The sequence below is a fragment of the Cololabis saira genome, chromosome 13 (genome assembly GCF_033807715.1).
Source record: "Cololabis saira isolate AMF1-May2022 chromosome 13, fColSai1.1, whole genome shotgun sequence".
NCBI classification, from domain to species: Eukaryota; Metazoa; Chordata; class Actinopteri; order Beloniformes; family Belonidae; genus Cololabis; species Cololabis saira.
Genome location: NC_084599.1, coordinates 45,355,664 through 45,378,349, shown reverse-complemented (window position 1 = coordinate 45,378,349; position 22,686 = coordinate 45,355,664). Strand labels below are relative to the sequence as shown.

The following is a 22,686-nucleotide window of genomic DNA, read 5'->3' as shown; positions in this document are numbered from 1 at the left end:
TTTCCTATGCAAGCATGTTGAACCCCGAATGCCTCATGCACACTGTAAAAACTCAAAATCTTAACAAGAATATTTGTCTTATTTCTAGTTAAAATGTCTCATTTTTAGTCAAGAAATCTCAGTACACTTAGGCAAGGCAAGTTTATTTATATAGCACAATTCAACACAAGGTAATTCAAAGTGCTTTACATCAACATTAAAAGCGGCAAGACACAATTAGACAGCAAATAACAAATAAAATGAAATCAAATTATGAGAAAAGAAGGTAAAATAATAAAAAGCACAAGTTGCTGAAAACTCTGATCTCATTCGTGGTTTTCAGAAAATATTTAATTTAAGAGTATGCTTAAATAACAAATAAATGAAATAGAATGATAAGAAAAGAGGTAAAATAATAAACGTGGTGCAGGTTCCTGGTGTTTGTAAGGACTCTGGTGGCTTAAACACTTAAAACAAGACTCATCACTGGAAAAAACAAACATTTTCACCTGTTTAAAGTAGATTTTCACTTAAAATAAGTAGAAAAATCTGCCAGTGGAACAAGATTTTTTTGCTTGTAATAAGAAGATAAATCTTGTTCCACTGGCAGATTTTTCTACTTATTTCAAGTGAAAATTTACTTGAAACAGGTGAAAATTGTCAAATAACAAGTTATTTTTCTGGTAATGACTCTTGTTTTAAGTGTAATGAGATTTTTTGACTAAAAATGAGACATTTTAACCAGAAATAAGACAAATATTCCTGGTAAGATTTGGAGTTTTTGCAGTGCAGCGACCTCTGCAGACCCTCGGCCTCGTCTAGGTGGGACCAGCAAACCTGCAAACCTGCAAAGCATGACCTAAGAAAAAAAGAAAAGGCTCAAAGCACATCTGTCCCACGTACAAAACAAACTTCCTTTGAAAGAACAAAATTTGATTAGAACATTACGGTTTCTTGCTTTGGGCCAAGCTGGTGCACCGTTTTAGAAACACTGGTTTTCCGGTTTTTCTTTCACTTGAAGCCATGAGGGCACATTTGCTTGGAAGGCACTTGAGGAGGGGTGGGGGGTTGTTCACTGCAAAAACTCAAAATCTTAAGAATATTTGTCTTATTTCTAGATAAAATGTCTCATTTTTAGTCCAAAAAATCTCATTACACTTAAAACAAGACTCATTACTGGAAAAAACAACAATTTTCACCTGTTTCAAGTAGATTTTCACTTAAAATAAGTAGAAAAATCTGCCAGTGGAACAAGATTTTTTTGCTTGTAATAAGAAGATAAATCTTGTTCCACTGGCAGATTTTTCTACTTATTTCAAGTGAAAAATTACTTGAAACAGGTGGAAATTGTCAAATACGTTATTTTTCTGGTAATGACTCTTGTTTTAAGTGTAATAAGATTTTTTTTTACTAAAAATGGGACATTTTAACTAGAAATAAGACAAATATTCCTGGTAAGATTTTGAGTTTTTGCAGTGTTGTTGGGTGAAGATGCTTAACTGAGGCGTTAGCCTGCAGGGGGGGCTGTGATTGGCTACGAGGGATGATGAAGACACAGCGGCATCTTCACTTACCCTTCTGTCCAACATCTGGTCATCAATCTAATATCACATTTAGATACAAAACTCTGGAATGACTTGAATGTGTTGCTGAAGTTAATATTATCTTTTACCTCCTTCAGAAAGTCAAGAAAACATCTTATTCTGTCTTAACCTTCAATGTCTTTATCTTTAATGTCATCCAGACTTCTTTTATGTTCATATTTACCTTTTTTTTTATTTATTGTACATTATCTTTGTTATTTCATCACAGCTCTGTGTGGCCGATTGACTCACTTTTAACTGTATTTTAGATATTAAGGCCTGGATGTCACAGACATTTTTACAGCTAAACCAGGACAAGACTCTAAACTAAATACATATGGAGTAAACCCGAGCAAAGAGGCAAGAAATCTAGGAGTCATATTTGACTCTGATTTTAATTTCAAATCACATGTACGTTGTGTCACAAAAACAGCATTTATCATTTAAAAAACATTTCTAAGGTGAGGCCGTAAGGTGTGGACATTTTTAAACGTAGAAGGAAAACTCATCTCTTTGGTCTGGCTTTTATGTAGCATCAAATTTTATAGTTTTATTCTGTTTAACATTTTTTAGAGGTATTTGTTTTTTTTATTTATCTATTTCTTGTAATGTTTTTATTATTATTATGTTTTATTGTTGTGGACTGATTATTTTTAGCCTTAATTCTTGAACTTTTATTTCATTTTAATTAACTATATTGTATATATGTCAGTGTGCATTGGTCTCCTAGTTTTTATTTTATTCTTATTTTTATTATGCTTATTTTTCAATCAAAATGTTGAGCACTTTGTATTTCATGTACCTGGATGAAAGGTGATATATAAATAAAATGTGATTGATTGATTGATTGGTCACAGTTGTTGGTGGGAGCTGAACTCTGTAGTTCCCTCCATGCACTGTTTGTAAAGAAATGGTGCTAAATAAATGAAATTAAATGAAATAGAGTGTTTTCTGTGCGGTGGCAGACGCCCGGGACCCGGAGCTGCTGCAGCAGAACCACATCACCCACATCCTGTCCATCCACGACACGGCTGCACCGGTGCTGGAGGTGAGGCGTCCTGCACGACCCCCGACCACGACTCTGACCTCTGACCCCTGACCTCTGACCCCGACTCTGACCTCTGACCCACATCCTGTCCATCCACGACACGGCTGCACCGGTGCTGGAGGTGAGGAGTCCTGCACGACCTCTGACCCCTGACCCCTGACACCGACTCTGACCCCGACTCTGACCCCTGACCCCCGACTCTGACCTCTGACCCCGACTCTGACCTCTGACCCCGACTCTGACCTCTGACCTCTGACCCCGACTCTGACCCCTGACCCACATCCTGTCCATCCACGACACGGCTGCACCGGTGCTGGAGGTGAGGAGTCCTGCACGACCTCTGACCTCTGACCCCCGACTCTGACCCAGCGTCGCCACCCGTCCCTTGAAATATGGAATTGTTACATAATTGGGAATTAAAAGTTGCGTTCCGTATTGAACCAATATTATTACCCATATTATTATGCTCTTGTGCTCTTATTTGTAATATATATATACATATATATATATATATATATATATATATATATATATATATATATATATATATATATATATATATATATATATATATATATTATTTGTAATAATCTACAGGTGAAGGTCGGAAGATGTGAATTTATTGCAAAAAGTGATTCGTAGTAAATTCAACTAAAGGTGAAACAAATATATTATTTCCCACTACATTCAAAGTGAGTCTTTATTTGTTATAATTTTGGTGATTATGTCTCACAGTTTATGAAAACCCCAAATAAAAAATCTGAAAAAATTACAATATTTTATGAAATCAATAAACAATTAAATCATCAAAATTATAACAGGTAAAGGTTTAACATATCTTGCTTTGCATGTAATAAGACTATGTAATGTATTAGTTTTGCCTTTTAAGTTGAATTATTGAAATAAATGAACTTTTACACCATATTCTAATGTTCCGACCTTCACCTGTATCTATATTCTACATCTGGGCTGATGTTACATACATACATAGGAGGCTATTTCAGTTGCTAGTATGGTTGTCTGTCTGTACAGTCATGAAAGTTCACTGCTATTAAAGCACTTTAAACTTTAAATCAAAGCATTTAGTTTTTCCATATAAAATAAACACATTTCTCTGCAGTTTAGAAGTTTTGGGGATGTTCTTTTTTTGGTTCCTGCGCTGTTGAAATCAGGGCGTCCCTTATTTCTATTTCTGACCCTGATCCAGACTCTGACCCCTGACCTCTGACCTCTGACCCTGATCCAGACTCTGATCCCTGACCTCTGACCCTGATCCAGACTCTGAACCCTGACCTCTGACCCTGATCCAGACTCTGAACCCTGACCTCTGACCCTGATCCAGACTCTGATCCCTGACCTCTGACCTCTGACCCTGATCCAGACTCTGATCCCTGACCTCTGACCTCTGACCCTGATCCAGACTCTGAACCCTGACCTCTGACCCTGATCCAGACTCTGAACCCTGACCTCTGACCCTGATCCAGACTCTGATCCCTGACCTCTGACCTCTGACCCTGATCCAGACTCTGAACCCTGACCTCTGACCCTGATCCAGACTCTGAACCCTGACCTCTGACCCTGACCCTGATCCGGCCTTAGAGGACACGCTGTTCTAGAACCTGCTAATTCCTCTCAGAGCTGATTATTACTCAATCTGAAAGTATGAAACGCCTCATCTTCATCTTCAGCTCCAGCTCCGCCTTAACCTAAAACTAAAACTTGTAGCTGAGTCTTCTCTGTGATACGAGGAATAAAGATTCAAAACAGCTCAAATTCACCACTAACTTTTATTATCTAGGCAAGGCAAGTTTATTTATACACCACAATTCAACACAAGGTCATTCAAAGTGTTTAAATCAACATTAAAAGCAGCAATACACAATTAAACAGTAAATAACAAATACAATGAAATAAAATGATAATAAAAGAGGTAAAATAATAAAAAGCAGGAGTTGTTAGTCAGTAAGGGCAGTAGATCCAGCAGGTTCATCTCATTCTTACAATGGTGAGAATTACGTTTCTATACGGTCAAAACGTACAAAGACCGGGTCAAATACAGGATTACTAAAGTAATCGATTACTAAAGTAATCTAATCTGTATCACCTGATTATCTGCTGAGGCTTCACTTCCTACTGTTTATGACATTTATGAAGTTCTGCTGCTATAATTCAATAACCACGTTTACCTCATTCTGCTGCACATTTCACTAAAAACAATGGTATAAATGTTAATAAGAGCTGGCATTTGTCTATTTACTGTAGAATGAGAGAAAATAACCGAGTCAAACTCCATGTTTGACCTGAGTCGGCCGAATAAAGAGGATTCTGATTCTGATTCTGAATCTGATTCTGATTCCATCCAGAGTGGGGAGAAGAAAGTGTTTAGTGTTCAGTCTTTGTTTGTGAAAAGCAGCTGAAGCTGGATCTGGTGTGAAAGTCAGATGTTTCAGTCATGAGACTGGAATCCACCAGGTTTCACGTCTCTCTGATCCGACCGTCGGCCTCAAATACTTTCCTCTGATTCCAGCGAATGCGAGAAAAGCTGCAGGTTTTTTTGGGTTGCTGCAGCTGCAGAAGCAGAAGCGAGTGTTTTTCCCACGAGATCCTCCTGTCGCGTCTTGAAAGTGGAACTGGGATCCTGGTGCAGATGATTTGGGTACGACGGCGCGGGACAGGCCGGTTTCTCGAGCGTGAAGCTCTGAGAGGCCGATGGAAGGAGGAAACCTGCTGGTTTCTCTCGTACGGGCGCTGGGTGAATAACTGGAGTTTAATCTTCACGAGAGATAAAACACACTGAAGAAGAAACTAGGACTGTCTCAGGTTTATGCATAAACATGAAGATACACTGCAAAAACTCAAAATCTTACCAGGAATATTTATCTTATTTCTAGTTAAAATGTCTCATTTTTTGTCAAAAAATGTCATTACACTTAAAACAAGAGTCATTACCAGAAAAATAACTTATTTGACAATTTTCACTTGAAATAAGTAGAAAAATCTGCCAGTGGAACAAGATTTATCTTCTTATTACAGCAAAAAAATCCACTGGCAGATTTTTCTACTTATTTTTTTTTTAAACTGGAGCCTTTTCAAAAATGTTTGACCTTTTTTTCCCTTTTTTTTTAAATTTTTTCTTCTTTTTTTCCTTTTTTTCTTCTTTTTTCTTCCTTTTTCCTTTCCTTTTAATCTCGACATTTCGACTTTTTTCTCGAAATTTTACTTCAACAAGATTTATCTTCTTATCACAAGCAAAAAAATCTTGTTCCACTGGCAGATTTTTCTACTTATTTTAAGTGAAAATCTACTTGAAACAGGTGAAAATTGTTGTTTTTGTTGAGATTTTAACTAGAAATAAGACAAATATTCTTGTTAAGATTTGGAGTTTTTGCAGTGTACTGATGAAATGATGCCCTTGGCTTCATTCTAGGCAAGGGGACATTAAAAGCAGCAAGACACAATTAAACAATAAATAACAAATAAAATGAAATAAAATGAGAAAACAGGTAAAATAATAAAAAGCACCAGTTGTTAGTCAGTAAGGGCAGTAGATCCATCAGGTTTATCTCATTCTTAAATCACATCTCAAAACTCACTTCTTCAGCTTTTAATGTGTGATTTGTTTCGTATCCTTCATCTTATCTTTTTTATCTTATCTTTTATCCTGTGGTTTTTAATTTTAAATTTTCCTGATCTCGATCTTTATGTCTGTGAAGCGTCTTTGAGATCTTTTAAAAGCGCTCTATAAATAAAATCGATTATTATTATTATTATTATTATGATTATTATTATTAAAATGGTAATAATTACGTTTCTATACGGTCAAAACGTACAAAGACCAGGTCAAATACAGGATTATAAAGTAATCTGTAACTATTTGTACAGTGAATTAAACCAATTTGACAATTCTACGCCACAATGCTTGCATAACTTTGCACGGTTTTCAAAAATAATAAGTATTTAATTTAAGAGTACCCTTAAACAACAAATAAAATGAAATAAACTGCTAATAAAGGAGGTAAAATAGTTGTAATGCGGGAAATGTCCTCCGAGTTTCTGAAGACGTGAAATCGGCCCGACATCCTCGTCTCCGCTTTCACAACTTTCATCTTTTCTTGCTGAAAGCGAGCATGAGCAGAGCTAGAAACGTCTGCACTTCCCCGTCCGTGAGCCGGGAGGCTGCAGAGAAACTCGTGACGGTATCACGGTATCACTACCAGAACTGGTCCAACCACCAAAACCCTCAGCAGGTTTAGGCCCGAGCCGCGTCTGGCCCACAAACTCTTTCTGCAGCCGTCCTGCGGTGGATTTAAACCCCAAACCTCCGTCCTGATGGATTTAAACCCCAAACCTCCGTCCTGATGGATTTAAACCCCAAACCTCCATCCTGCATGGATTTAAACCCCAAACCTCCGTCCTGCATGGATTTAAAACCCCAAACCTCCGTCCTGCATGGATTTAAACCCCAAACCTCCGTCCTGCATGGATTTAAACCCCAAACCTCCGTCCTGCATGGATTTAAACCCCAAACCTCCGTCCTGCATGGATTTAAACCCCAAACCTCCGTCCTGCCAGGGATTTAAACCCCAAACCTCCGTCCTGCATGGATTTAAACCCCAAACCTCCATCCTGCATGGATTTAAACCCCCAAACCTCCGTCCTGCATGGATTTAAACCCCAAACCTCCATCCTGCATGGATTTAAACCCCCAAACCTCCGTCCTGCATGGATTTAAACCCCCAAACCTCCGTCCTGCATGGATTTAAACCCCAAACCTCCATCCTGCATGGATTTAAACCCCAAACCTCCATCCTGCATGGATTTAAACCCCCAAACCTCCGTCCTGCATGGATTTAAACCCCAAACCTCCATCCTGCATGGATTTAAACCCCAAACCTCCGTCCTGCATGGATTTAAACCCAAACCTCCTGCCATGGATTTAAACCCCAAACCTCCGTCCTGCATGGATTTAAACCCCAAACCTCCGTCCTGCATGGATTTAAACCCCAAACCTCCGTCCTGCATGGATTTAAACCCCAAACCTCCGTCCTGCATGGATTTAAACCCCAAACCTCCGTCCTGCATGGATTTAAACCCCAAACCTCCGTCCTGCATGGATTTAAACCCCAAACCTCCGTCCTGCATGGATTTAAACCCCCAAACCTCCGGAGGATCAGAGTCTGGTTTTATTCAGGCGTTTACATGGGATGTTTAATTCCTCTTTAATTCAGAATTAAAATTAAATCTGATTTAAAATGAGTAAAAATGACCATGTAAACACCTAATTCTGAATGAAAATGACCATTCTGAATTTAACTTAATTCCGAAGTAAGAGGCTGGTTTATTCTGATTTTAAATCCGAATAGAATAATTCTGCGATCATGTATACACTCATTCAAAAACATTTTTTTAATAAATAAAATGAAAAATATTAATTAATTAAAAAAATAAATAAATGAATTAAAAAAATACATGAATTTTTTTTTAATTTAAAAAGCAAAAGAAAAGAAAAAAATGAATAAAAAAACAAACAAAAAATAATACTTTTTTTAAATAATAAAAAAAATAAAAAAATAAAATAAATTAACATAAAATAATTAAAAAAAATGTTTACACTCATTCCTCTTTAAATTAATCCCGGTCTTTCTTTCTGCTCGTTCCCTCCCCGTCTGTCTCCATGATCTTATATTCCACTGGGCTGGTTTTCCTAACAAAGTTTCCAGATGCAGCAGCAGTAAACGCTGGTCAAGAGCAGAGAACATTTATTTAAGAAATAGAAATCATTCAAAGAACAGATGGAAAAAGGAAACATCAAAATGGTGATCTTTTCAAAGTTTTAGCGGCTAAGTTTGTTCTTCTTCCAGTAGTTTAACCAGAGACGTTCTATAACCGAGACAGCCCACTACGGTTGTGTTTCCTGTGTCTGTGTCACGTGACTGCCACGCCCCTTTAGGAGACAGGAAGTAGGTCCTGAGTCCTATGGGAAAAGTGAACGTGAGCACAGATTATTACCAATTCCTTCGCCCCATAGTAACCTAAGTAAATATGGGACCCATTTTTCAAAAGCCACAAACCTTCTGAACATTCTGACACCAAAATGGAAATTTTCAGACCGACAGATTAGGAGAAAATGAACTTTGTTTGAGACCTGTCTCTGTCTGAGCAACACACTCTCGCCAGATTTGGCTCTCATTGTCAAGTTTAAAGTTTAAAACTAAAATAAAACTTGCTTTTTTGCTTAATAATACTGTTATTTTTATTATTTAAGTCTTTTTGGAAGAAAGTTGTACTGTATCTAGTGTTGTATGTTCCAAAACGATGTGGGGAGAGGGGCGGCCACGCCCACTTAGGAGACAGGAAGTGTATACCATTTCATACCATTGCAAGTAACGGCAATGCGCTATCTTGTGTATAGAGGATCTTTGATTTAAGTTCCGGTCCCCCCCCTATCCAATCAGAACCTTCCCAACCCCCAGACCTGGAGAGGAATTGGAGAAAGACCATCAAACGTGTTTCCATGGAAACCTCAATTCAGAATCACTATTTCCATGTGAGGAAAATAGTTTAATTCTGAATGATTTAATTCAGAATAATTAATTCTGATTTAAAAAACATCACGTAACCGTGGCCGTTGAGGCGTTTGAAGCGCTGACGCAGCAGTTTCTGGTTCCGTGGCGCGAGCGTTACTCAGCACGACTCAGCTTGACTCAGCGTGACTCAGGCCTCACGACTCAGGCCGAGTGGCCAGCTGGGACGGGGATTTGCATACCCAACAGTCAAACTGCTGACTGGTTGATTTCTTGGAAGATGGTGATGGTTCCTGAGAGAGGAAGGTTAAATTTGCAAACCCCACCGAGTCTCTGAGGTCAGTTACCGTTCAGATGTGGCTGAATTAACATACTGCAAAAACCAGCAGCAGCAAGCTCTCGCTAGCACAACCGGGGCTTAAAGGCCGTTTTCAGGAGCGTAGAGATGCCAGGACTGATCTGAGTTTATTTGATGTTGTACATGTAAAAGATGGTAAAGATATAATAAGTAAAGAGAAGATAAGAAAACAAAACAAAGCAAACAAGAAAAGAAACAACAAAACAAAGAATTTCATACTTTAACCCTTAATATCTTAATTACATGTGCAAAAAGGAGTAGGAGGAAGTGTAAACTTATTTAATCCTACCCCCATTCACTGATTTATTATTAACAACTATATTATAATTATACTCACACACCTACCTATACATACATACACATAGTTGAATATTTCTATATATTTGTACACACATGCCCATATAAATATTTATATAAATATACTTATTTACACCATACTACAGTATCTCTATAATAACTCCATCTGCTCTATATCTATATATGTCTACATACACACGTATTCACACTTACACATATATATATATATATATATATATATAGGCTACATATAAATACATCATTTCTGAGCTCTATAACAGAGTATAGACTCTAGTATAATTGACAACAACACATTCAAATAGGCAGGTGGTCAAGGCTACACAACATTCTGATAAAGAAATTATTTATGAAGGTTACACTGACTCACCAACGGTAGTTGACTCTTCCATAACCCAAAACAATCCAGGTAACGTGGAAAACTGGGTAACATTCATAACTTTGTACATGCTTAGTCCTCTTTTAAAGTTTAGCTCGTCTCCTTCATGGCAATAAATTTGCAGAGTCGGCAAATTGGCTTTAACTGTTAAGGCTGAATTATGGTTCCGCGTTAAACCGACGCAGAGACTGCGGCGTAGGGTACGCGGCAATGCGCACTGTACGTGCACGTCGCCGCGTACCCTACGCCGTAGACTCTGCGTCGGTTTAACGCGGAACCATAATTCAGGCTTTACAGCCAATCAGCGTTGGCTCACAGCCCCGATGCGTTCAGGACAGTTGTAAAGTAAGAATTAGCTACACTGGCCGCACAATCCACATTTTATTGTAATTATAGCCTACAATTTACGATTATAGATGAGTGTATCACACAAAACGGGGCCCTATCATTGGGCCCTATGAGCTTGTGGGCCCCGTGGCAACCACCGTCTAACCCCCCTCTGGCTCCACTACAGTTCAACAATCATACCCCCTCCTTCAGGTGACCCAGCCGGGGTTGATCAAGCCCCAGCTTGTGTCCTGATCCACAGCCATCTCTCTCTCTTTCCTTTTTGCAGCCCCCGTAATGCCAAGTAGCGTGAACACCTTGCACAGTGAGCGGCCAGCAAACCCTCTACAGCCGATTTCAATTCCAGCCTTCCAGCCTCTTTTTTGGCATTGCTCGACCAGCTCCTGGTGCTTTGACCGCTTCCGCTCATTCGCCTCCTCTATTCGGTCCTCCCAGGGAACTGTCAGTTTAATCAGTAGCACCTGCCTTGAAGACACTGATGAGAGCACGATGTCTGGCCTCCAAGACATTGTTGTGAGGTGGTCTGAAAACTTGAGCTGCTTGCCCAAGTCCACTTGTAGAACCCAGTCGACTGCTGAGGTGAGGAGGCCGGCTGCTGGTTGGGGCTGTGACTGCGGCTGCTCTGGTACATTTTAAGTTTTCTAGTAATAATGTCAGATGAAGCGTTCCAAACCCAAAAGAATGATTCCTCTAGTGTATCTCTCCTTTGCCTTGAACAGGCTGTTGCTGCAAAATGTGCTGCAATTCGGTCCTGATTTTCCCGCGCTGTCCTGCGGATGTGACGTCACATGACGCTGCATGCACGTTCTCCCCGTTCTCCCGTGCCGGCTTCACTGTTGGCTGCAGTACCCCCAACGGCCGTCGTGGTGAAGGGTGGCGCTAGAGAGTCTCATTTCTTAAAAGTCAACTGCTGCTGAGGTGACGAGGCCGGCTGCTGGTTTGGGCTGTGACTGCGGCTGCTCTCCAGCCAGGTTGTTGCTTGCTGCTGTTGCTTTTGGCCACGATGGTGAAGATGGTGGAGATGGTGGAGATGGCCGTGCCGCTAGTGGTAGCGGCCCTCCCCCAGGGCTTTAGAGCAGCTGCTTAGGATGTGTTCCAGAGAGTCTTTCCTGGAACACAGCGCACTGGCAGGAGAGTCAACCCTAACCCAGAGATGGAGATTGGCTGGGCTGGGTAACACATCATAGACGGCTTGGACCATGAACTTGATGCGCTGGCGTTCAGCCTGAACTCAGACCAGGTCACCTTCCTCTCCAGCGCTCCCTCCCCTCTTGTCCATGCTCCTTGCTGCTGCATGCCCTCCATCCTGCTGGTCCGTTCCTCCTCAACCCCTGCCCGCACCTCCTTCAGGACTAGCTGGCGTTTGTCCTGACCACGAACCTTCTCGTAGCGAGGTTGAGGAACGGCTCCCAGCCCTGCACGGCCTGTTGCGACCGTGCCCACCAGAGCCCTGTATCTCAGCCGAGACTCGGGGTGTTTTCACCTCTGTCCCGATCTGTCCCGATCGACAAAATATGTGAGCCAAGATCACCTAGGAGAGGTGGTCTCGGCCCGATTCCATTCCAGACACCGACACAACTCCATTCATGTGTATGTGCGACCGCGGCACAAGGAGAAGAGTCGGCGCAGCCTCCACCACCTTCTCTCCTATTGGACGTGCCGAGATGTCGTCCCAGCGCGGCACGGTGAAATTAAAAAATGTTCAATTCGGGCTGGGTTTGCACAGCGCAAACTCTGCGGCAGGCAGCCTCTCCCCGCAGAGCGGTCCGGGATACCTTAAACAAAGAAGCCAGGGACCAGTATATGGAGAAAATAATGATTATTAATGGTTTGGATCCATATGAAATCCCTACTAAAGAGTGGAGCTCCTCGTCGGAGCCAAAAGGATTTACTGACGCAGTTCTGCACAACCCACGTCTTAGGCTACCTTGTTTAGGAGTGTTTGGCAGCTGCTTTGGTAAATGTTTGACTGGCCATGTGAAAGGGGGTTGTTGTTTATCCAGGGGTGCGGAAGAGGAAACTCCTTCCACGTTCAGTTCTGACCAATCAGAGAACAGTTGGTTCACGCATGGCATTTGTTAACGGCTTCTTTTGTCCTTGGAGTCCCGGTAGAGCAAAGCCTCTCTTGTGCGAGAGACCCTGAACTCAAGGCTGCTGAAAGGGAGCTGGAGTTAGTTGGTCTTCCCACACAGAGCTGCGCTGCATCGGCTCCGTGGAAAGCCCATCCAACGAGGGAGGAAGCTACTGATCGTCCTCTCTAGAGTCTCCACTGTAGACAAGGCACTTCATACACCAACAGAGGCCATACATACACATACTGTATATACATGCCTATGTGTATTATACCTTTAATTTATATGTATTAATCATTTTCTATTTATAGCTGCTTTTGAATTGTGATAACTGCTCCACATGTTCATTTCTGTATCTCAGCTGTTCCACAGATTAATCCTGTCACTGAGATCATCGTTGGTTAACGTCGGTTCTTTGTTTTCCTGAACATAAATGTTCCTCTTAATTCATATTGGCTGATTGTTTTACTGAGATTTTGCATCGTTTTCTTTCTTTTTTTTAATACAAGACCTGTAAATGAATGCAGGATAGTTATTTTAGTGGAGGGAGGTGTGAGAGGTCTGAGTTCTGAGATCAGGCCTCTCCCTCCCAGGGGGGGTTTCTGCAGTCATACCCGGAGGAGATGGTTTCTGTCCACTGTGTTTACCGGCAGCTGTCAGGTGCAGCTCTGACGCTCATGCACACCCAGGCGTGCACCGTTACCCACAATGCACCGTTACCCACAAGGAACCCAGGGGGGCCACCAGATTTGCTGGCCACCCCACTTGCCTCATTAAATACGCGCCGGTCACATAGATTCTATCGTCAGTTATGCGTTTCATCCCAAATCATTTGGGCAAAATGCATCAGTAGGTGTTTCTTTAAGTATTTCTGAGCCTAATAATAATTTTTTGTAATTATATATATATATATATATATATATATATATATATATATATATATATATATATATATATATATATATATATATATATATGCCTTAGGTTTTTACCAACATGGTATTAACCATTAATATTTTGCAGACAAGTTAAAAAGTAAATAAAAAAAGTTTTTCTGAGCCTGTTTACTACAACAGTATAATAAAATCCTGTAATGATGACTTTTAGTTTAGAGTATTGGGACAGGCCCCTGGGAAGATTTCAAGAACCCTAAAATCTGTCCCTTCTTTTTAAGGGGTAGTGAGGAAAAGTAGGGCTAGTGAAAGAAAGTAGGGCTAGTGAAAGAAAGTAGGGCTAGTGAAAGAAAGTAGGGCTAGTGAAAGAAAGTAGGGCTAGTGAAAGAAAGTAGGGCTAGTGAAAGAAAGTAGGGCTAGTGAAAGAAAGTAGGGCTAGTGAAAGAAAGTAGAGCTAGTGAAAGAAAGTAGGGCTAGTGAAAGAAAGTAGGGCTAGTGAAAGAAAGTAGGGCTAGTGAAAGAAAGTAGGGCTAGTGAAAGAAAGTAGAGCTAGTGAAAGAAAGTAGGGCTAGTGAAAGAAAGTAGGGCTAGTGAAAGAAAGTAGGGCTAGTGAAAGAAAGTAGGGCTAGTGAAAGAAAGTAGAGCTAGTGAAAGAAAGTAGGGCTAGTGAAAGAAAGTAGGGCTAGTGAAAGAAAGTAGGGCTAGTGAAAGAAAGTAGGGCTAGTGAAAGAAAGTAGGGCTAGTGAAAGAAAGTAGGGCTAGTGAAAGAAAGTAGAGCTAGTGAAAGAAAGTAGGGCTAGTGAAAGAAAGTAGGGCTAGTGAAAGAAAGTAGGGCTAGTGAAAGAAAGTAGGGCTAGTGAAAGAAAGTAGAGCTAGTGAAAGAAAGTAGGGCTAGTGAAAGAAAGTAGGGGGAGTATTGGGATTGGGCCTAAAGCTTGAGGACTCTGAAGCTTCAGGACTCTAAAGTTTCAGGGCTCTGCATGATTCCGGTGTGTTTGATCGTGTCTTTCCCCTGCAGGACATGACGTACCTCTGCATCTCCGCCTCTGACCACTCAAAGCAAAACCTGTGAGTAATACGGGAGATTTAGGTCTAAAACCTTTCAGTCTGTTAACAGAAGAAAACTGAAATAAAAATATATAAATAAAAAAATATATAAATATATATTATTATCATAATCTTTATTATTATCATAATCATTATTATTATTATCATTATTATTATTATTATTTTATTATTGTTATTATTGTTATTATTGTTGTTGTTGTTGTTGTTGTTGTTGTTGTTATTATTATTATTATCATTATTATCATTATTGTTATTATTGTTATTATTATTATTAATATTATTATAATTATTAATATAATTATTATTTATATTATTAATAATGATAATAATGATAATAATTATTATCATTATTATTATTATTATTATTATTATTATTTGATTATTGATATTATTATTATTATTATTATCATTATCATTATCATCATCATCATCATCATCATTATTATTATTATTATTATTATTATAATTATTATGAACAGTGTCATGAATCTGCAGACGTGAGCTAAGCGTGTGATTGGTTCCCCAGGACGCAGCACTTCAGGGACGCCATCATGTTCATCCACGAGGCCCGTCTGAAGGGCGAAGGCGTCCTGGTTCACTGGTGAGTCCCGGTCCCCCCCAGTCCCTCCCTGCCGTCTCATTATTATTATTATTATTATTATTATTATTATTATTATTATTATTATTATTATTATTATTATTATTATTATTATTATTATTAATATTAGCCCTGGTTCCCCCCGCGTCTCCCAGCATGCAAAGCAGCTCCGATCACACCCTGCACTCACTTCACCTGCCACGTCTCAGATCTGCATGAAATACTCTGCTCTCTTTGATCTGTCAGAAGAAATGAGATAAAACCCTGCCTGTGGAAGTCCTTTTGTTGTTTACTTCTTTATTAACAGTTTCTCGTTTTCAACCACACCAGAAAACGAGCCGGAGGAACCTCGATGAAAAACTTTCAGATTAAATTTGGTGGCGTTTCAGCTGGTCTGATATCAAACGAGGGTTTAACCACAGCTCAGGGAGCAGAGGGGTTTCACTTCTCTGCTCGTGAACACGGAGTCTCCCTGTGAGCTGGGTTCCTTGAAAGGTGCTATATATAAGTGCAAGTTATTATTATTATTATTATTATTGTTAGAGATGCACCGATCGATCTGCAACCGATCAGTATCGGCCGATAACGCCCCTATCGGTTTGATCGTTGTTCGTTGGAATGTTATAAAAGAATTTCAACACAACAAGCTGATCTGAAACAGACATCTTAAAGTTTCTCACATCTAGGAGGATATTGAGTTTTCAAAGGTGCCGCTTAAGCCTGAATTATGGTTCTGCGTTAAACCAACGCAGAGCACACACCGATGCCGTGACGCCGTCGTGAACCCTCCGGACTTCTCCGACATTCCATTTCTCCGCGGTGCAGTTCCCCCCCAGAGCGCTAGGGGGTTGCGATCTTTTCCTGAATGGATTATCCGACTTTTTCCAGTCACAGTGAATTTTGTCTTATGCATAAGATTATATACGGCCTGACTTCTCCTCCACTCAGACACTTTGTCAACATTAGAACAAATGCTGATCGGTTCACAAGAGCTGCAGCAAGAGGGGATTGTTTTATTCCACTCAGAAAAAGTGCTTTCAGTCAGTCTGCATTCTCTGTTAAAGCTGCACACGAATGGAACTCCATCCCTGCAACTATCAGAGAACTGGGCACATACAGTTTATTTAGAGGTCATTTAAAGAAATGGTTGATTAATGCTCAGCTCTGTCAGCACTAAAACTTAATTGCACCTTTCTGTATTTCTGTACTTGTATTTTTCTGTACTTTCTGTATCTTTCTGTACTTTTTTGTATTCCTACATCTGTCCAGGGACTACAGATGAAAAAATAGCCTCTTGGCTAACTCTGGCACATTAACAGCAATGTTTTTATTGATGTGCATTGTCCCTGTCAAATAAACAAATAAATAAATAAAAATAAATCAAAGAGATAAGGAGAACTATTGTGCAAAAAAACCCCAAAAAATAAATCACACATACATGAAGAAAAGAGTGCTGAAAGTTCACGACTGCTTCAAACCGGAAACTGGAAATGTGTTGCTACCAAGCGAACCAATCACAGCCCTCTCGTCTGCAACCTCTTGATGCGTAGTCACAGTTTGTGGGAGGTGACGTCAGGCATGGTGTGGCGTGCAGCGTGGGCTGGGGCGTGGGGTGCAGCGTGGGGAGCGCAACACGGCACAACCTGCGGCGTACGCTCGGCGTTGATTTGTTGCAGAACCAGAATCCAGCCTTTAATCGTCTCTAGAGGGTGAACTATTGCATGGTCAATTTTCAATGAGAGACTAAATTGTGGAATGATTTTTCCCACTTGGCCAAGACTCTTCCTCTTTGAAATGTTATAAAAGACGTTTGAAGGAACTTGACTGCTGTTTTGTAACTGTTTTCCCAGTGTAAGGTTGTACATGTATCCATGTTCTTTTTTCTTTTTTGTGTGTTTCACTCATAGTGACATGTACCGTCTTATTTGCTCAAGAGTCAATATAAGTTATATAATATCCATGCACACTCAGACACACTTATTTTTTTGTCTTTATTCTTTATTATTTATATATTGCATTATTAGTTTGCCATCACTTTTGTGTAGTTATACTTTTTGTTTTTGTATGTTAATCTTTTTAATACATTTTTTTATAAATTTTAATAACTTCAGTGGAGCCTTCAAATGAGCCCATTGGGTTTTTTGCCTCTTCCTGCACCGTATAGTATTTATATTTGATATTTCCTGTATATTTTTAAAACTGTGCAAAACAATCAACTAAACTAAACTAAACTAAACTAAACTAATATTGCCTCAGCCTGCAATAAAACAATTCATGATACTTTTCTCATCTCCTATTTTTAAACCTAATACTTCAATGTCAGTGTTGCACATGAGACAACAATATTGACAAATGTGTGGATTTCACGCTGTGATCGGTGATATCGGGATCAGATACTGGTTTTGGTGATCGGCCCTGAAAACCCTGACTGGTGCAGCTGTGTGTGTTCCAGCGTGGCGGGCGTGTCCCGCTCCGTCACCCTGGTGGTGGCCTACATCAGAATCCTGATGGTTCCTCTGTGTTCCAGCGTGGCGGGCGTGTCCCGCTCCGTCACCCTGGTGGTGGCCTACATCAGAATCCTGATGGTTCCTCTCTGTGTTCCAGCGTGGCGGGCGTGTCCCGCTCCGTCACCCTGGTGGTGGCCTACATCAGAATCCTGATGGTTCCTCTCTGTGTTCCAGCGTGGCGGGCGTGTCCCGCTCCGTCACCCTGGTGGTGGCCTACATCAGAATCCTGATGGTTCCTCTCTGTGTGTTCCAGCGTGGCGGGCGTGTCCCGCTCCGTCACCCTGGTGGTGGCCTACATCAGAATCCTGATGGTTCCTCTCTGTGTTCCAGCGTGGCGGGCGTGTCCCGCTCCGTCACCCTGGTGGTGGCCTACATCAGAATCCTGATGGTTCCTCTCTGTGTGTTCCAGCGTGGCGGGCGTGTCCCGCTCCGTCACCCTGGTGGTGGCCTACATCAGAATCCTGATGGTTCCTCTCTGTGTGTTCCAGCGTGACGGGCGTGTCCCGCTCCGTCACCCTGGTGGTGGCCTACATCAGAATCCTGATGGTTCCTCTCTGTGTTCCAGCGTGGCGGGCGTGTCCCGCTCCGTCACCCTGGTGGTGGCCTACATCAGAATCCTAATGGTTCCTCTCTCTCTCTGTTCCAGCGTGACGGGCGTGTCCCGCTCCGTCACCCTGGTGGTGGCCTACATCAGAATCCTGATGGTTCCTCTCTCTGTGTTCCAGCGTGGCGGGCGTGTCCCGCTCCGTCACCCTGGTGGTGGCCTACATCAGAATCCTGATGGTTCCTCTCTCTGTTCCAGCGTGGCGGGCGTGTCCCGCTCCGTCACCCTGGTGGTGGCCTACATCAGAATCCTGATGGTTCCTCTCTATTTGTTCCAGCGTGGCGGGCGTGTCCCGCTCCGTCACCCTGGTGGTGGCCTACATCAGAATCCTGATGGTTCCTCTCTGTTTGTTCCAGCGTGGCGGGCGTGTCCCGCTCCGTCACCCTGGTGGTGGCCTACATCAGAATCCTGATGGTTCCTCTTTGTGTGTTCCAGCGTGGCGGGCGTGTCCCGCTCCGTCACCCTGGTGGTGGCCTACATCAGAATCCTGATGGTTCCTCTCTGTGTTCCAGCGTGGCGGGCGTGTCCCGCTCCGTCACCCTGGTGGTGGCCTACATCAGAATCCTAATGGTTCCTCTCTCTCTCTGTTCCAGCGTGACGGGCGTGTCCCGCTCCGTCACCCTGGTGGTGGCCTACATCAGAATCCTGATGGTTCCTCTCTCTGTTCCAGCGTGGCGGGCGTGTCCCGCTCCGTCACCCTGGTGGTGGCCTACATCAGAATCCTGATGGTTCCTCTCTGTTTGTTCCAGCGTGGCGGGCGTGTCCCGCTCCGTCACCCTGGTGGTGGCCTACATCAGAATCCTGATGGTTCCTCTCTGTGTGTTCCAGCGTGGCGGGCGTGTCCCTCTCCGTCACCCTGGTGGTGGCCTACATCAGAATCCTGATGGTTCCTCTCTGTGTTCCAGCGTAGCGGGCGTGTCCCGCTCCGTCACCCTGGTGGTGGCCTACATCAGAATCCTGATGGTTCCTCTCTGTGTGTTCTGGCGTGGCGGGCGTGTCCCGCTCCGTCACCCTGGTGGTGGCCTACATCAGAATCCTGATGGTTTCTCTGTGTATTCCAGCGTGGCGGGCGTGTCCCGCTCCGTCACCCTGGTGGTGGCCTACATCATGACGGCCACGGGCCGCGGCTGGGTGGAGGCCCTGGCGGCGGTGAGGGCGGCCCGGCCCTGCGCCGGCCCCAACCTGGGCTTCCTGCGGCAGCTGGAGGACTTCGAGAACATGGAGCTGGCCGAGGTGAGTCCTTTAACTTTAACGGGTTGGAGGACTTTCTGTCTTTGATATTTCATGGTTTGCATTAATGGGCGTGGCCTAACGGCTCAACAGCGCCCCCTAGAAAACTTTGTGCCTCAAGCCCCACAATACGGTTTGACGTACATGCACGAAAATCGGTACACACCTGTATCATGTCACAACTTAAAGAAAAGTCTCTTGGCGTCATGGCCCAAACCCAACAGCAAGTCGGCCATTTTGAACATTTTGAATTAATCGCGTAATTTTGGAGCAATTTATGCCATTCCTTCGGCAGTTAATACGTCCCGAACCGTAACGTGCACCCAGGTGTGTTATACATCAAAATTTACGTCTCCATCCTGCGACTACGCGCATTACTTTTCTCTTTCAAAAGTGTTACCGTGGCAACGCTAGACGCCAAAAAGCGGGGCCCCCCTTCATCTGATTGGTCCATATTTAATAGTTCCTATTTCTGCGATAACTTTTGAATGGTTTGACATAAAGAGTCATGGTGGAGTCATCGGACATAGTTTTGAGTCCTTGACTTTTATTGGTGAATATTGCACGCGCAGCTTTAATTATTATTATTATTATTATTATTATTATTATTATTATTATTATTATTATTATTATTACATGTTTGATGAAGACTGTGTTTGCTTCTTCTTTCCTCGCCAGTACCGGTCCTGGTGGACTCAGCGCTACGGGACGAGCTCCTTCAACGATGACGAGGAGGTCCAGAACCTGCTGACCCGGAAGTCCTCCGGCGGGGCCCCGGCGGGCGGCATCGCCCCCAACGTGGCCTCCAGCGGCACCTGAAGGGCCGCCCGGGGGCCCGCGGCCGAGGCCCGGTGGCCCAGTAGCCCGGTGGCCGAGGCCCGGTGGCCCGGCGGACGTGCGTTTGACACCAACCTAATGAAGGGCTGGTACCGTGAGGCCGGTCCTCACCAGGGGGTTTTCTCTCGGGTCACCAGGTCTCTCATCTCGTCCTCGGCTGAAACTGTCACAACGACTCGCTCGGGCGGCCAAGCGCGACGCCAGTGAGTGAACACATGAACAGTCCTCGGAGGAGCTTCGGTGGCCCCCCCTCCCTCGGTGGCCCCCCCTCCCTCGGTCGTGTCCTGCAGCAGAAACACCAGCGGGACTTTCTGGATACTCAAGTGTGGAAACTTCACTGAACTGTTTCTCAGTAAAACCGTATCAGAAACTCTGCTGAGTTACTGTCCTAATATTCCCCCTTATACCACGGTCTGTGTGAATACTGGATTCTGATTGGCTGGCAGGTTGAGGTTAAAAGTGATAACCTCCACCTAGAACACAAGTTTGGTCAAATTGCCTGGTAACTTTAATATAATTACTGGATCAACTGCCAGGTGGTAACCACGGCAACGGAGATTCAGAGAAGAGCCGGCTACTGCAGGACGGAGACATAAGTAATTTTGTCATTTCTCTTAATTTATTTTGGTGAATTTAACAATTTTGATGACTGGGATGCAGAAGAGGAGAGAAAAGAAACTAGACTAAAATATCTCCCGTTACCAAGGAAACGGAGTTATGGCTTGTTAAAACTTTGTAACTTACCAGGTTCCAACGGCTGCAGACGAGAGATTAAATGGTCGCTCAGCTGTGGCTTGTTATAAAACTAATGATTTACACTGAAAACACATTAAAGCATGAATAACTGATTTAATATTGATGTTTTTTGGTAAGTGACCGTGGCATAAGCGGATAATGCTCTTCCAGGTGACGTTAACAGAAATATATTGCGGGGCGTGAACCGTCGTTCATATATTTATGTTAATGTCCACCTCGTCAGGCATTATCCCTTACATGTAAGATGTTTTTATTGTATGTTATTGTAAGTGAAGTGTTCGGTTTTATATAATTACCGTGTTTCATGTTGACGCCTGAATAAATGAGATGAACGTTTCCATCCTGCCTGATTGAGTTGAGGGTGAATCTCAGAGGATGGAGGGAGGAGACCTGCTACTTCAGCGTTTGTTCATCGTGTTGTTAGAAGCACAAAACCACAGCATGAGAAATAGATGTAAAGAAGTAAAACCAGAATAACGGCGTGAGTGTAATGTGCAGCCAGGCGTGAGTATGTCGTATGCATCACGGCCCTCGAAGGGTCCGCACATGTGCCAAGTGATGAGAGGGAGACTTGATAGTTTTTTAAGGGGGGGGTCTCACTTGTGGGATAGAATCACAACGAGAACGACCGACTGAGAGGCCAGACCCCATTGCAGCTTTAATTATTATTATTATTATTATTATTATTATTATTATTATTATTATTATTATTATTATTATTATTATTATTATTATTATATGTTTGATGAAGACTGTGTTTGCTTCTTCTTTCCCCGTCAGTACCGGTCCACTGAGCCCTTTAGGGGCTCCACGGAGCCCCTAAAGGGACACAGATTTTTTCTTATATATAATGAGTTTTACGCGCGCGTGAAACCTTTACGTGCAGGTGTAAACCTAAATTATGGTTCCGTGTTAAAACGACGCAGAGCCTACGGCGTAGGGTACGCGATGACGCGCACCTACGCCGTATGCTCTGCGTTGGTGTAACGTGGAACCATAAACCCGCCCTGAGCAGCTCTGAGGGGAGACGGGAGGGAGGAGGGGGGCTGCCAGGCTGTTCTCGCATCATCTTCGCACAGGGTGTGTCTTGATAATTTGCAATTACAGGCTGAGCCTACCCTTATTTTTTAAACTGTAAAAAGTGGGGGGGACAAATACATGATTTTGAAAAACATGTCCCCACTGTTGCGCCGGGGCACTCACGGCGTTTAGCGCAGCAACGGCGTGCTGCCACTCACTCGCTTTATTTTATACTATCTATTTTTCTACTTTTACTGTGACCACCAAATAATGTTGTTTTCCTGTCCTCCACCTCATCCACAACATCTCGATTTCAGTCTCCGTGAAATTCAGTACGGTAGCTGGATACTTCTCATTCATCCTGAAGCCAAACAGGCTGCAGGAAACCGCTGCGCATGCTCAGTAGGCTCATCCATATGCATTTATGGTAAAAGTGGGCGTGTAGAGGGCGGGATATGAGGCGGATTCAGCTGCGCAACCTTCCAGCTGGACTGTGATTCATAAAGCGAACATTGCATGCAAGTGTGCGTGCACACGATTTTATTGATCCAGATTTTTTTTTGCGTC

At 42.7% G+C, this 22,686-nt stretch overlaps 1 protein-coding gene across 1 annotated transcript in view; it reads left to right on the top strand.

The window, feature by feature from the left end:
• The window catches only part of LOC133458713 (dual specificity protein phosphatase 22-B-like), a 26,204-nt gene extending 5,187 nt beyond the window's left edge, over positions 1–21,017 (top strand). The window contains exons 3-7 of the mRNA XM_061738903.1: positions 2,528–2,610; positions 14,518–14,567; positions 15,094–15,168; positions 19,338–19,509; positions 20,185–21,017. Of these exons, the coding sequence (XP_061594887.1) occupies positions 2,528–2,610; positions 14,518–14,567; positions 15,094–15,168; positions 19,338–19,509; positions 20,185–20,325 (521 nt within the window). The 3' untranslated portion in view covers positions 20,326–21,017. The remainder of the gene's footprint in view (positions 1–2,527; positions 2,611–14,517; positions 14,568–15,093; positions 15,169–19,337; positions 19,510–20,184) is intronic.
• Positions 21,018–22,686: the final 1,669 nt, after the last annotated feature.